This window comes from Haliotis cracherodii, unplaced genomic scaffold, assembly GCF_022045235.1.
Source record: "Haliotis cracherodii isolate W230 unplaced genomic scaffold, xgHalCrac1.p SCAF_11, whole genome shotgun sequence".
Taxonomy (NCBI): Eukaryota; Metazoa; Mollusca; class Gastropoda; order Lepetellida; family Haliotidae; genus Haliotis; species Haliotis cracherodii.
In genome coordinates this window covers 12,738,460-12,752,102 of record NW_027266266.1, presented here as the reverse complement: position 1 = coordinate 12,752,102, position 13,643 = coordinate 12,738,460, and the positions used below count along the sequence as shown (strand labels likewise).

The following is a 13,643-nucleotide window of genomic DNA, read 5'->3' as shown; positions in this document are numbered from 1 at the left end:
GTCTTTCCTGTAGGCAAATACTGTATATTTGCAACACACAATGTTTATCTCCTATTAATAGTATCAAACAAGTGAGTTTTAGTGTCTGGTATTAAACACTTATAGAAGAGGGACGCTGTATTCGAAAATTTTGATAGTCCAAAACTAATACATGGTCCTGTCAATGTGTAAAATCACATTTTTCACTGAGGCAATTTACATCAAGCAAAAATATTTCAGTCATTTTACAATTATTTGTCCATTTATTTTATTATGATAATGAATTCCAAACATTTTTATGCTCCATTTCATCACCCAGTGTGTTTTTTGTTTTGTTTTTTGTTTTGTTTAAGGCCGCGTTCAGCAATATTCCAGCTATATGACGGCGGTCTGTGAATAATCGAGTCTGGACCAGACAATCCAGTGATTAATATCATGAGCATCGATCCTCGCAATTGGGATACGATGACATGTATCAACCAAGTCATCGAGCCTGACCACCCGATCCCGTTTGTCGCCTCTTACGACAAGCATAGTCGCCTTTTACGGCAAGTATGGGTTGCTGAAGACCTATTCTATCCCGGATCTTTACAGGTATCATCAACCAGTGGGGACGGAAACTGACAGGAGTAAATGAAAATGAAAGTCAATGTAATTTTTTTATATTTTTAGGCTTCTAATCCTAGCATTATTAGTCTACTGTGGGATTTTTAAAAGCCCTTTTGAACTTCATAATAACTTTTAGTCAATCCGACAGAAAAAATTAGTAAAATGACTCAAATATTTTGGCATTTTGTAAATTGCCGAAGTGAAAATTTCCGACATTTTACACATTTAGGGTAACATGTAAGGATTATTACGCGGACATGTGTGTCACAGTGATTTTACGAAACGAGTGTCAGAATTCGTGTATTTCCCTAGCGAGTAAATATCTGTATTGCTCATTCTTTGAAGATAGCACTGTTAATAAACATACAAGTGTGTTATACATTGCGTCCCCCGTGCAGATCCGGGTTGTGGTAGGTCTCCAGCAACCCATGCGTGTCGTAAAAGGCGACTAACGGGGTCGGGTGGTCCGGCTCTCTGACTTGGTTGATGCATGTCATCGTATCCCAATTGGAGGGATCGTTGCTCATGGTGTCACTCACTGGATTGTCTGGTCCAGACTCGATTATTTACAGACCGCCGTCACGTAGCTGGAATATTGATGTGTGCGGCGTTGATCAACAACAACAACAGCAACAACACATTGCTCCGTAACACCACGTTCGAACAAATCTTTTGTCTTCAGCTGGTCATTGGTGTGTGTGAGTTAAAGTTTTAAGTCACATCGGCAATATTTTAGCAATATTGTGACTTTCGAAGGTTAAATACAATAAATACATGTAATCTATAAAAATCTGTCAACAACGGACAGTACAATAACTAGAATTATCACAGATTATGATTTAAAACTAGCATGGAACCATAGAAAGCATCACTAAACAGAACAATACATTATAAAAAACGGGCTATAGATCCCCAGCAACTGAAGGTAGATCACCATACTAAGGACCATGGGGACTTACAGTACTTTAGCTTCCTGCATGGACCCCAGCAGGATCTACATCATCCCTTCAGTTGTTTGCGATTATTGACAATTTAGCCGAATAAAAAGAACACAAGAACTGTCACAATGTATAGTAACAATACAAGTATCGTCGAGTTGAAGGTTCGGATAATAAATAAATATGAATAAAACATGTAGGTGTTGCATCATCATCATCATCATCATCATCGTCGTCGCCGTCGTCGTCGTCACCATCATCATCGTCGCGGTCCATACGACCTTAATCTGGAGATGCAAATCAGTAGCCAAAAACACTCTTTGGTTCAAGTAGAAAGTCGTTAGAAATATCCTCATACGAACTGCCTGCTATACCCATGCAGCACCTAGTGGCTTTTCGATATCACAACTTATTTCGATATCACAAATATGTCAAACAGTTTTGCCATGCTAAGAGACGATCTCACAAGTGATGAAACTTTAAGGGGGGACGTGGAGGGGCGACTGTACGGCGTTAGGTATTATACGTCCGTTTCATATAAGAAAGGGTCAGCATATGACACGCACATTTTTTGTTGTTGAGTGAGTGAGTATGGTTTTACGCCGCGTTTAGCAATATTCCCGCAATATCACCGGGGGACACCAGAAATGGGCTTCACGCATTTACCCATGTCGGGAATCGAACCCGGGTCTTCGGCGTGACGAGCGAACGCTTTAACCACTAGGCTACCCTAACGCACCTTTTGTTGTTGAAATTTTCATTATTACCAGAGTCGCAGAGTAATACAGTATTCCGTTAAAAACATATTTCAGATTGCATAAAATGACACAATGCACTCTTAAAATTTAAAGATTTGGAAACAAACATTGTCATTTTTCAAACCTTAAAGTTTGCAACACACAGACTCCAACAAAGCATGTATCAACAGAGAGCTAAGAATCAAATGCTGAAAATAAAAGTGACCATTTATTGTTAGAGTTATCTTTTTCATCTTGTTTTATAGCAATAATTTTCTCGATTGAATATATATATATATTTTTAGTAGTTTTAAAATTATATCTATTTTCGGTTTGAATCCTTTGATTATGAAGCGCACAGTTACAGAGGAATGTCATTGCTACCAGTTATTAAAAACGTTTATCCGTCATCAGAGACATAATAAAGATTTGAGATGATTTTATGGTCTCGGTCGTCATCAGTGGTATGCTATTTTATAATGTACATACATACATACATACATACATACATACATACATACACACATACAACGACCACTATATACAACAAGAACTTACTAACTGTTGAAGATGAATTATTTTCTTCTAAAGCGTTTAGGCGTTTGTCCATTGAACACTACATGTGACTTTCTTTAAAGTTCCCACGCCCCGTGAAAATTCCGGGGTAGACTAGGTCTTCAGCAACCCCTGCTTGCCCTAAAATGCGACTATGCTTGTCGTAAGAGGCACTAACGGGATCGGTTGGTCAGGCTTGCAGACTTGGTTGATGCATGTCATCATATCCCAATTGCGTGGACCGTACAGACTAAACGAAAATGTCTACATACACATAATTGTTGGCTACTCATGGCCTAGTGTGTAGTCTGGAGCGCGGCAATTTGCCACGCCGCGTTCTTCAATCCTTCAAATGTGTCGTGTGGGATATAGAAAAAAAAACGACGTTAAACTGAGGCGAGGTGAAACTCAATCATCTAATACCCACTGACTCCGCGACGGCCAGTCCTTTTTTTCATCCCCTTATTTTCGCGCGCCAGGCAGGGTAACAACAAGTACTATCTTTTATCGTCTTTTGGTATGACGCGGCCAGGGATCGAACCACCGACCTTCCTCTCTCCGGGCAGACGTTCTATCCAGTAGACCATGTAGCCAGTCCGTTAATTGAATTCAGTCATTCCTGTCAATATAACATCATAATTCCTAAAACAGTATACAGTAAATCTGGAGAAGGTTTCACAAGGGATCTTAGCGATATCGTAAGCCTATATGATAATGGTGAGGTGAAATGGGGCTTAACGTCGCGTCAAAGTTTATCGCACTTATATAGCGACGTGCATGCATGTGTGTGTGGCTGCTTGTATTAGTCTGGACTGATGCCGATTTATAATGCTAGCCCACTGAGATACCATGCCGCAGTTTAACATGAAAATCCCACTCAGACACAGTATACTGACTCCGAGCCGACCTGTCGTTGTTTTAGCCCCTAAATGCCGAGCGCCAGACAGGGTAACAACAAGTACCATCTTTTAACGTCTTTTGGTATGGCACGGTCGGGGATCGAGCCCCGGACCTTCCGCCCTCCGGGCGGACGCTCTACCACTAGACCACGGAGTCCAGTTTCCACTGTCGGTTAAATACCTCGACTCGGGAAGATGACATGATGCTGACAAACCCAGAAACATCACCAGGGCGAACCGGGATTCGACCCATGGCTCACAGGTTTGAATATAAGGTTACCCTATCCATATTTCACTCAAGTGTCAATAACCTTTGACACAATATGAAGTTATTAAATTGCTTCAATTTTTTTTATGTCATAAAATCGCTTAATTCGAGAACAGATTCCATTTTTTAAGAAATGATGATGAATAATAAGCTTTAGCGGGGGCGAATATAGAGGAAAACAGCTCAGAGAGAAGATATATTTAGTTGAAATTTTATGAAAATCTGCACCCCATCTCTTAGAAAAGCTGTATCCGCCTCTGTATGACATATGCAGACTCCATCTGATTATAGACAGTATTCTTAGTTTTGAGGAATCCGGGATTTAAAAAAAAGTATTTTATTTAAAAAACCCTTGTACTTTCGGTAATGTATGCCATCGATTCGTGGGCACCGTCTATAAAATCAACACAGGCCCTGAGTACTTGCATTGCATCCGCGGTATAAGCTGTTAAAACATTATATATTGTCACTGGTTTTGTTTCAGTTGTCACAACGCATCTGCATCAGTTACATCTCCATTATTTCTACATTTCGTATTTGACGATTACATAATAACAAACAAAACATCAAATAAAGAAAAACCCTCAGTGCCCGAAGGTAAATTTATCCATGCAACAAAACGCCAACCTGTTCGAGATAAGGGTGAGATAACTCTTGTCTAACAGGTGTTCGGTGTAGAGGTAAAAAGTTGCCCGTGTAATAGTATTTTAAATGTCCCCGGATTTGTTGTTAACGCAATTGATTTGGCACATGCATAAGCTTTAGAAACGAGGAAATATGGTCTCATTACGACACAAACTAGGTCACTTCCAGTGTAGACATCATTAAAATGGTGATAGCTCTTGGCCCGATAATACATCGTCGCTGTCAGGGTAAGTGTCTATTCCCTTCACCGGTGTCGCCATCTTGTTTCGATTGATGATACCGAAACAACTTTGAACCCGGTAAGGCTCGCTTCCTGTAGCACCTTACAACTGATGTATTTAGCGGATGTGCATGCAACTCCAGGTTCCATTATCCGTAGGTGTCTAGTGATTTTCTGTGGATGTTACCGTTGAGAAATGTGGATTATGACCTATGACACATCTAAGTGAAGCGAGCGTCTGAGTGTTGACTAGATATTCGCGTGTTGAATACACTGATATACCTTCGAGCATCGCATTGTTTTAACCTGATCGACAGTTGCAGAAAAACCAGTAACCATGTTCAGCTTTAGAAAGAAGGATAAGGAAAAGGACAAAGAGAAGAAGGAGAAGAAAGAAAAGGAAAAAAAGGAGAAAGAAAAAAAGAAAGAAGAAAAGAAAAAAGACAGACCCCACATTACCCCGGAAGAGATGTCGAGATTGGAGGAGGTGAAGAAAGGCGTTTTCCGGAGGTTCAGCGACAGAAAATCAAGTAGAAAGGAGGATAAGACCTCTCCAGATGGCCTGACACCAAGTGACAGTAGTGAGAGTAATATTAGTGCTAGTGGTTCGTCAGGGCGACCTAGCCCGACAAAGGAGCTACCCCCAGAAAGGAAGGTGGAGTCCTCGAAGGCCCCAATGGGGTCCAAACCCCCACCCCTCTTGCCCAAACCTAGGATGAAAGGAATTTTGAAAGAAACTGCTAAACTTTATGAAGCCGGGACGGAGGGGAATTTGGATGATGTTAAAATGTTGCAGGAGAACACTAGGCGAAATGAAGAAATGTCAGGTTTGGTGGATGAGATTGATGCAAAATTAACACAGAAATTAAAAGGATCGCCTGGCAAACCAAAACCCAAGCCACGTCGGAGTGTTGAGAGTGAACCGTTTGTTGTTGAAGAATTGCCTCCACAATTACCCATGCCGGGAGAGAAAGAGTTCCAAGATTTGAAATTACCGGCCATTATTCCACCAAAACCTGCACGCACACGGAACATCACAGTGAAAAGAACGCCCGCTGGAGATTTCGGGTTCAGTCTGCGTAAAGGGACCATTCCTGAAAAGGGGAATGGTGATGCCGATCGAACTGTTATATTTGCCGAGCCAGGAAGTGGACCTCGGAGTATGCAGACAGGTTTGATTCCTGGAGACAGGCTTGTAGAAGTGAATGGTACAAATGTAGAAGGAAGCTCAAGGGAAGAAATTGTTGAAATCATCAAAAAAGCGGATGAATCTTTAAAACTGAAAGTACAACCGATTCCAGAATTGATAGAGCTTAGTGTTCGTCCTGGAAAAGATGGCGGCGCTATTGATGTACAAGATCAGGTCGTCAAAGGTGGGACTCTGAAGAGAAGCGGCAGTATTCGATACAAGAAAGGGGTAAGTAAACATCTTAAATTACCGTATTCGACGTAATAAGCGCCCCGCTCTAATAAGCGCCCACGGCGATATTTGCTAATATATTGGCTAGTGAACAATCCCAATCAGCACCCCTTCCGATTGATCAATGTACAAAAGACTTTTTTATTTCGTGTATAATACGCACTTGTGTGTTATATCACCCTTAATTATGGGCAATTAAATTCTTGAAAAATATATCCGTTGCATGTAAACATTTCTGGCTGTTAGCATAAACCACGAAATTTAGGATCTTTCAACTCAAAATAATATTCTAATAAGCGCCTCCTATTTCTTATTTTGAGAGCGCCCTGGGCGCTTATTATGTTGAATACGGTACGTCAGTCTAATTTGTTTGTTTTGTATGTTGGAAGATTTGTCAGCCTCATCAAATTTCGACTTACGCTGACCTGCTGTTATATATATTGATATTTATGTTATTGATGATGACTATTAGAAATCTGAAGGCCAGTTTCACAAAGTGATCTTTTGTTCTTATCGTTATTGTTGTCTTACGTCTTTGATCAAGTATATGATTGGCAACTTTGTGAAACAAGGGTCAGAGGGACAAGGGTAAACATACTGTTAAGCGGGTATGCTTGTTTTATGATGATGATCATGGTTATATCGATTGATGCAATGAAACTTATAACTGAATGGGGTCAAAATCCACTAAGGCCATGGTGCAACCCACGGTCATCAATACAGGTAAGGTGACAACGCCGGGCTGTGCTTCTCACAGGAAACTTCGATGAGAGTAGTTGGTATATGCCTTGATACACATCCCCCACCGATTCCACCTGTCTGTACTGCATGTCAGTACAGGGGCTGGTACCTGGCAAAAGTGATGTTACATAGGCGTGCAATTCATTCTGAGAGAGAGAGAGAGAGAGTCCATGCACTTCCTTTGAACATAAGAGAGAGCGAGTCTAGACACTTCCTTTAAGCATGCTAACAATAACAATTGAATGAGGAAAATGTACTTCTCACATCAATGAATCTTCAAAGAATCGAGGAAGGTTTACTCCACTGTGATCAGAGTGCCTTCAAGCGTGGTGAGCTGTCAATCCCGTTATTACGTCAAGCATCCATCAGGTGATTTAAGTGACGGCAGCAGTGACCTGATAACGCTTTACACCTGGCTATGGATATACAGACAGCAGTGATGCAACAACTTCTCTTTTCAAGGGCCTGAGGGCTCCCTTATGTTTAAAAAAGAGGGGCCTTAGAATGCTAAGGGGTTATTCCGTACGGCTGATTATTTCTATTGATCAATGAGCATAATAGATATATAGAAAAGTTTGTATTGAACACCTGAGGATTTAAAATTAAAAGGTTTCTTTGAAGTGTCGGCCCTGAATGACACAACATGTCCTTGACCTTCATGGGACAAGCCACACCCACTGTAACTCAATACAGTGATTTGAGATTCAATTTTGAGGTTTGATTATATATTTAACCATTATAATCGCAAGGAGAGAATTATTCTGCATGTTTTGAGCTTCATCGCCTTATTTAAAAAACAGCCATGCTGCTGGTGCTGTTGTGTTCATCAATGCTCTAGCATCAAACAAACATGATGGATGGTATCTGGTATTTTGTATGTGTACCAATTTTGTATACAGGATAGTTTTTGACAGCGTTAAGCAATAAACAAACAATCACTTTGCCTGGAGACCTGTTCTGTGTGTGTGGCTCGTGTTGGTGCAGTGGCCTATTTGTTATGACTAACGCAGAGGTAATCACTGCAATAGAGTGTAATGTCGAAGGTCGTATGTGTTCAGTATGTTTAGCTTGCTTATTTTGGCTTCTCGTGTAGTCGTGTGTGCAGCGAGTTATGATTGCCATATCAAGCAGAAAACGTTAATGCCACCACTTCTAAGGGCCAGAGGTTATTGCTGACTGTTTGGTAATGAGTATGGTTATGGGTTTCTGTTGTGAGGGTTATTTTGGAACATGGACTTGGTGGTGACAGGTAGTTGATGGATGCGACACAGTAGCTGTGTTTGAAATAACAATGAATTGTCACACAGTTAACAATAACCATGATCAAAGGAAGTGGTTCTTTTCATACTGTAGTGTTTAAAACTTTAGACCTCAAGGACTCATGACTCCTCCTCCTCATCATCATTACCACCACCATCATCATCATCATTATTATTATCATTATTATTATTATTATTAAACCAAATATTTATGAAGTAGGGGCCTGATGATATAAATACTTGATTCTGTAGTGTTAAGTTGATCTGGTTGATGGTGTCAACCTCGGCTGAAAACAGCATCACATTCACTTTGCTGGCACATTTAGTGACTCACTCACTCATTCATTCCTTTTGACCCAACTCATTGTGATAATTATGTCATGAGTCACTCTACTTTGATGGCGAGTAATAATTGAATTGGTTGTTCCAGCAGAGCCGACATTTTCAAATATGATTTCGCATATTTTTCAAGGCAGTCTCATATTCTGCCCCACTTAAACAGCAAATTTTCGTTTCCCATTTTGGAATTAAAGATATTCCACTTAAGGTTATAGTACATTTGAACTTAATATGTTATGGATTTGCTTGTGTAAAGTAGCTTGATATTATGACATTTAATACGATATTATAATGCCTCTGAATGTAAGAGGCAGCACGAGTGGCCCAGTTGTCTAAGGCACCGCAATCCACTGTGCAGAGTTAGGTCCCTTGGCCACGTCAGAAACCTATGATTGGAGGTTTGAATCTTGGTTCATCCCGATTATGTTTCTAAGTTTGTCAGCATCATTACTCTCCTTGGGGGTTCCACCAAAGTGGTAAACTTCTAAAACCCACATCACTTCGGGCTTTCTTCCCACTTTAAGCTGGCATGCTGTAATATGACCGGAACACTGTAAAAAGTGCATTAAACCCAACTCATTCACTCACTCAGAACTTGTACTTTTGTGTGAAGGCAGTATACGAGCAGGACTGGCACTAAGCGCTCCTTTGGGCACAAAAAAATTGTTATACCCATTATAAACTATCCTTTTGCTTGGAATTGATAGTTAAAACTGTTTGAAAATTTAGAGTGGCCCAGGGTCGTTTTGGAGGTCGTTCACACCAATTATAAATAGAAACAGGAAGATATATTTGGCAAGCAAGAGAACTGTATGAAGTGAGTGAATTATGTAACTGACACTATTAAAGATAAGGTTTCACAAGGGCATATGCAAACTTAAAGAGAAATTCAGAGAAATCACATGAATCTATTGTTTACAGAGGTGGAATTAACAAGCTCCCACAAGTTGATTCTATTACCTACGGAGTAAACAGTTTCAAGTGATTGAATTTTTCTACCTTGTTTATTTACCTGTGTATCAGGTCATATTAATCAGGTCACGGTTCACTGATCAGCTTACACAGGTTATGTAACTGTGGGTCAAGCCAATTAACAGGTAGCAACACCTGACTTTCATTTGTATAGCTGTGGATCAGTCTCAATAACAAGGACCCGATCAACTTCTTTGAGAGGCATGTAGAGGCATATATCTTATCCTTACTCAGGACCTGATTGACTGATCAGTTACACCGGTATTAGGATTGTTGTTGAGGCCTGTTCCTGCTAATTGCTGCAGAGCTCCAGATAAGCTGCGTATCTGCTTAAAATTCGCATCAGAAATGCAGAAATACGCAGTAAAATAAAATCCAAGCATATCAAATACACAACAAACATTACAGATACACTACAAACATAAAACTCGTGCGTATCATCAAAATATTGTGAAGTAACCCTGCGTATTCGATTAGCAAATCAGCAACTTATTTTGAAATTATAAACAGGCATTCTGTCAACCTTGCCAAACTCCACGATGACAGTTACATCATGATCATTTGCTATCACACTTTCTTGTGGAAGTATCCTGGTATTTTTGAGTCCTATAAAGCTCTCGAACCCACACGACACCAGTTTGCAGGGACTAGATGAATAGTGTTTATAAATATTTAACTTAAATACCCACATGTGTAAAAACTAGTGGGTAACAGAAATCTGAATACCCAGATAGAATTACTGATACCCAATGATTTTAAAATGCATGGGTAAAATACCCACAACACCAAAAGCTTATCTGGAGCTCCGTGCTGTCTTCTCGTCCACATTGAAAACTGACAGTGAACTACTGACAGTGCACCTCAGCATGCTGAGTGCCTATTAAACCTGAAAATAATGAAACTGACTGTCAACTGTACAATGGGCCATCATGGCATGTGGCCTCAAATACAGAATAAAATGTCTTTATGATGTTATTTGGCTAACAATTGTGCACTAACTTAAAACATGTATATTTTGGGACATAGGTTTGCCATTTTTGGAATGTCCAAATCTTAAATACAAATTGGATTCTGTGAAATTGTTGACCCTGTACATCATTTCTTCTCTATGAGCAAAAGATTTGTCTAAACATGCACTCTTATATATATCTCACTAAGAACTGTTTACCTTTGATGTACCACATGTGACATAGTATCAAGTTTATACAACTGTATATACTACTGCTGCTTGTTCAAACTTTGATGGGGAGAGATATTTATATAGGCTCTGCCTGTTTATCAATCCCCTTTCACTGTATTAAGTGGAAATAAATATTGTTTAAAAAAAAATAGTTGTAGTCTTCAGCAAGTTTTATCTTAGGTAGTAATTTGGAAACTGTGTTGCCAAATCGGGGGTGCCAAATGCCGAAATTCTTGACCAAAACACTGCCAGAACATAGGGCTGGTAAGAGGTATAACAAGTAATACAACCAAAATTCTGTTTTTACATGATGAAACAACTTTCATGTGGCAACAGAATACCATATATGGCATTAATTGAAATAAAACAACCATATATTGAATTTTGTTCTAAAAACCAAATGTTTAACATGTTTAACATAACTGAAAAATCAGTTGGAGAAATGTCTGTTTGATGTGTATTTCTTAAACACACAAATATGCTTGTCATTGAAAGTTGATAATGATATTTGGTTGTGTCTGTGGGGAGAGACATACAATGTTTTTACCCATCTCTCAATATTTAGTTTGAAATAAACATTTGATAAACAACAATTTTATGAAGCAGTGAAATCGACAAGTATTTTCTCAAGCCCTGTGCTAATGTCAGAGTGACAGTCTCTCCAGGTTGCTGAGTACAGTGGGATAAAACCTGGTGAACAGGTTGTCCATTTCACAATATCTGAATGTATGTCCGTCATCAATAGATTGGCAGTATGATTACAGGCAGATATTTCACAGTGGTCGTAACATGTGGCGGTGAAATGTACAACTTGTTGAATCTATGTCAAACAGCTGACTGTGTGGTCGTCCATGTTAAATGTTAAGAATATTTAGATATAACTGCGTAAATATGATCACAAGGTCAGGACCTATTGTGTTAGTCCATCTTAGTGCTAAGGCTCCCAGCCCCTTTCTCATAGTGATCTTAGTGCTATGATTGGCTTAAGTCTAAGTATGGGAGTTACCATTATCTTTGTGCTAGATCATTTTGTGGAACGGCGCCCAGAACATAGTGCTATAATTGTCGTAAGTCTATGTTGAAGTGTGGGAGTTACGATTGTCTTTGCGCTAAGATCACTTTTGGGAGAGAAGCCTAGTACTTACTGCTTCAAATGTCATAAGTCTATGTTAAAGTATGGAAGTTATGATCGTCTTTGTGCTAAGATCGTTTTGTGGAACGGAGCCTAGTACTTTGTGCTACGACTGTCGTAAGTCTATGTTAGAGAATGGGTAATTATAATCGTCTTTGCGCTAAGATCGCTTTGTGGAATAAAGCCCAGTACTGTAACATAGACTAAGAATAGCACGGAGGCAACTTTAATAACCTGAAATGTTATTAGCCCCAAAAATGATATTTATATGAAGACACCCCCTTAGGAGCCAGAAATTCTTGTAGCCCTCAGGATACTTTTAATATTAGGCCAACATACTCGGGATAGTATCAGTTTGAATCCCTGGAGCGCAAAGATCACCAGAGAACTGTAGGAATTTCGGAATACTGACCACTATGGCTTCTGCTGAACAATTTTAAGAAACATTATGACCTAGCCATGAAACTTCTGGATCTGTTTAATCCGTGCAGCGGGGTTGGATGGTTTGCTCAATGAGGAACACACATGGAGCTTGAACTCCATGTGCACCACATCACACTCCACCGCCGCCCCCCTTCAGTAGAAATGGACTCCTCTGCTTCATGTGGAATGTCTACTATCCCATAATGCTGTGTAAGTTTGTTTAGCAGCACATGTTACTAAGCATGCTAAGATACAACCAGGCTTTGTCCAGTCATCTGGACTGTTGTAACAAAACCATGTTCAACTAGCCCAGCTGATCAGCTAGTTACTAAACACATTATACAGTAGTAGTAGCAGTAGTAGTAGTAGTAGTAGTTAAATGTTTATTCAAGTGTCACATGCACAACATGTGCAATATAAAATCGATGCACAAAAGGTTTATGCAAGAGCAGAAACTAACAGTTTTAGTCCACTAGTCTTTATAATGATAACATACGGCAAAACCATTAAAAATGGCAAATTTCTACTAGTCCTTATGATACCTCAAATTATTGGCCAGTTTGGCAAGGACTACAGGACTAGTGCCAATTTCTAATGCTGGTATAAAGTGCAACCAGCCAGACATTGGCTTATGAGACACTATATACAATATAAACAAAATATATACATAATATATATGATGTGAGAGGTTGGAAATTTAGCTACTAAGTCAGAAGACTCACAGGAAACAATAACAAACTCCTCGATTCAACAATGAAAGAAAAAGAAAGGATAGATAGAGAGGGGTAATTTAATAATCATGACGACGACTGTCGTCTATTAAACATTTTAAAGAAGGTTGCGGCAAGCACGACATGTACCCCTCACTGATATTGATTGTTTAGTGATTACAATGAACATGATGAAGGACACAGCTTATCAACGTTCTAATATGTCCAATGTGTTCTATGTAATGTCTAGACTAACATATGGTCTCTGAAATGAACATATCATACAGAAAATAAAAATCTAATAAAAAGGGAGCCCAGTGATTCTCTTCATTTTCAGAAAACCCCCCAGGCTGTTCATTTATCTTAATAAAAATATAATAAAAAGGAGCCCAGAGAATATCTTCATTTTCAGATACTGCAGTAATCTAGACTTGCCAAACATTATAGACTTGCATGGGCTGTAGTTGATATAAATGTATCAGGGTCTGTAAGACAGACTATGTAATGTCATGTCTTCATATTTTCTGGTGCTAACCTATTTGTAGTATTTTTTCAAAATAGATACTTAGTCCCTTTAATTGGTATTAATGAGCGGAGATTCAATTTCAAAAGGATGT

At 39.4% G+C, this 13,643-nt stretch overlaps 1 protein-coding gene across 1 annotated transcript in view; it reads left to right on the top strand.

The window, feature by feature from the left end:
* The first annotated feature begins 4,890 nt into the window (after window positions 1-4,890).
* The window catches only part of LOC139456221 (unconventional myosin-XVIIIa-like), a 153,069-nt gene continuing 144,316 nt past the window's right edge, over window positions 4,891-13,643 (top strand). The window contains exon 1 of the mRNA XM_071237806.1: window positions 4,891-6,267. Within this exon, the coding sequence (XP_071093907.1) occupies window positions 5,188-6,267 (1,080 nt within the window). The 5' untranslated portion in view covers window positions 4,891-5,187. The remainder of the gene's footprint in view (window positions 6,268-13,643) is intronic.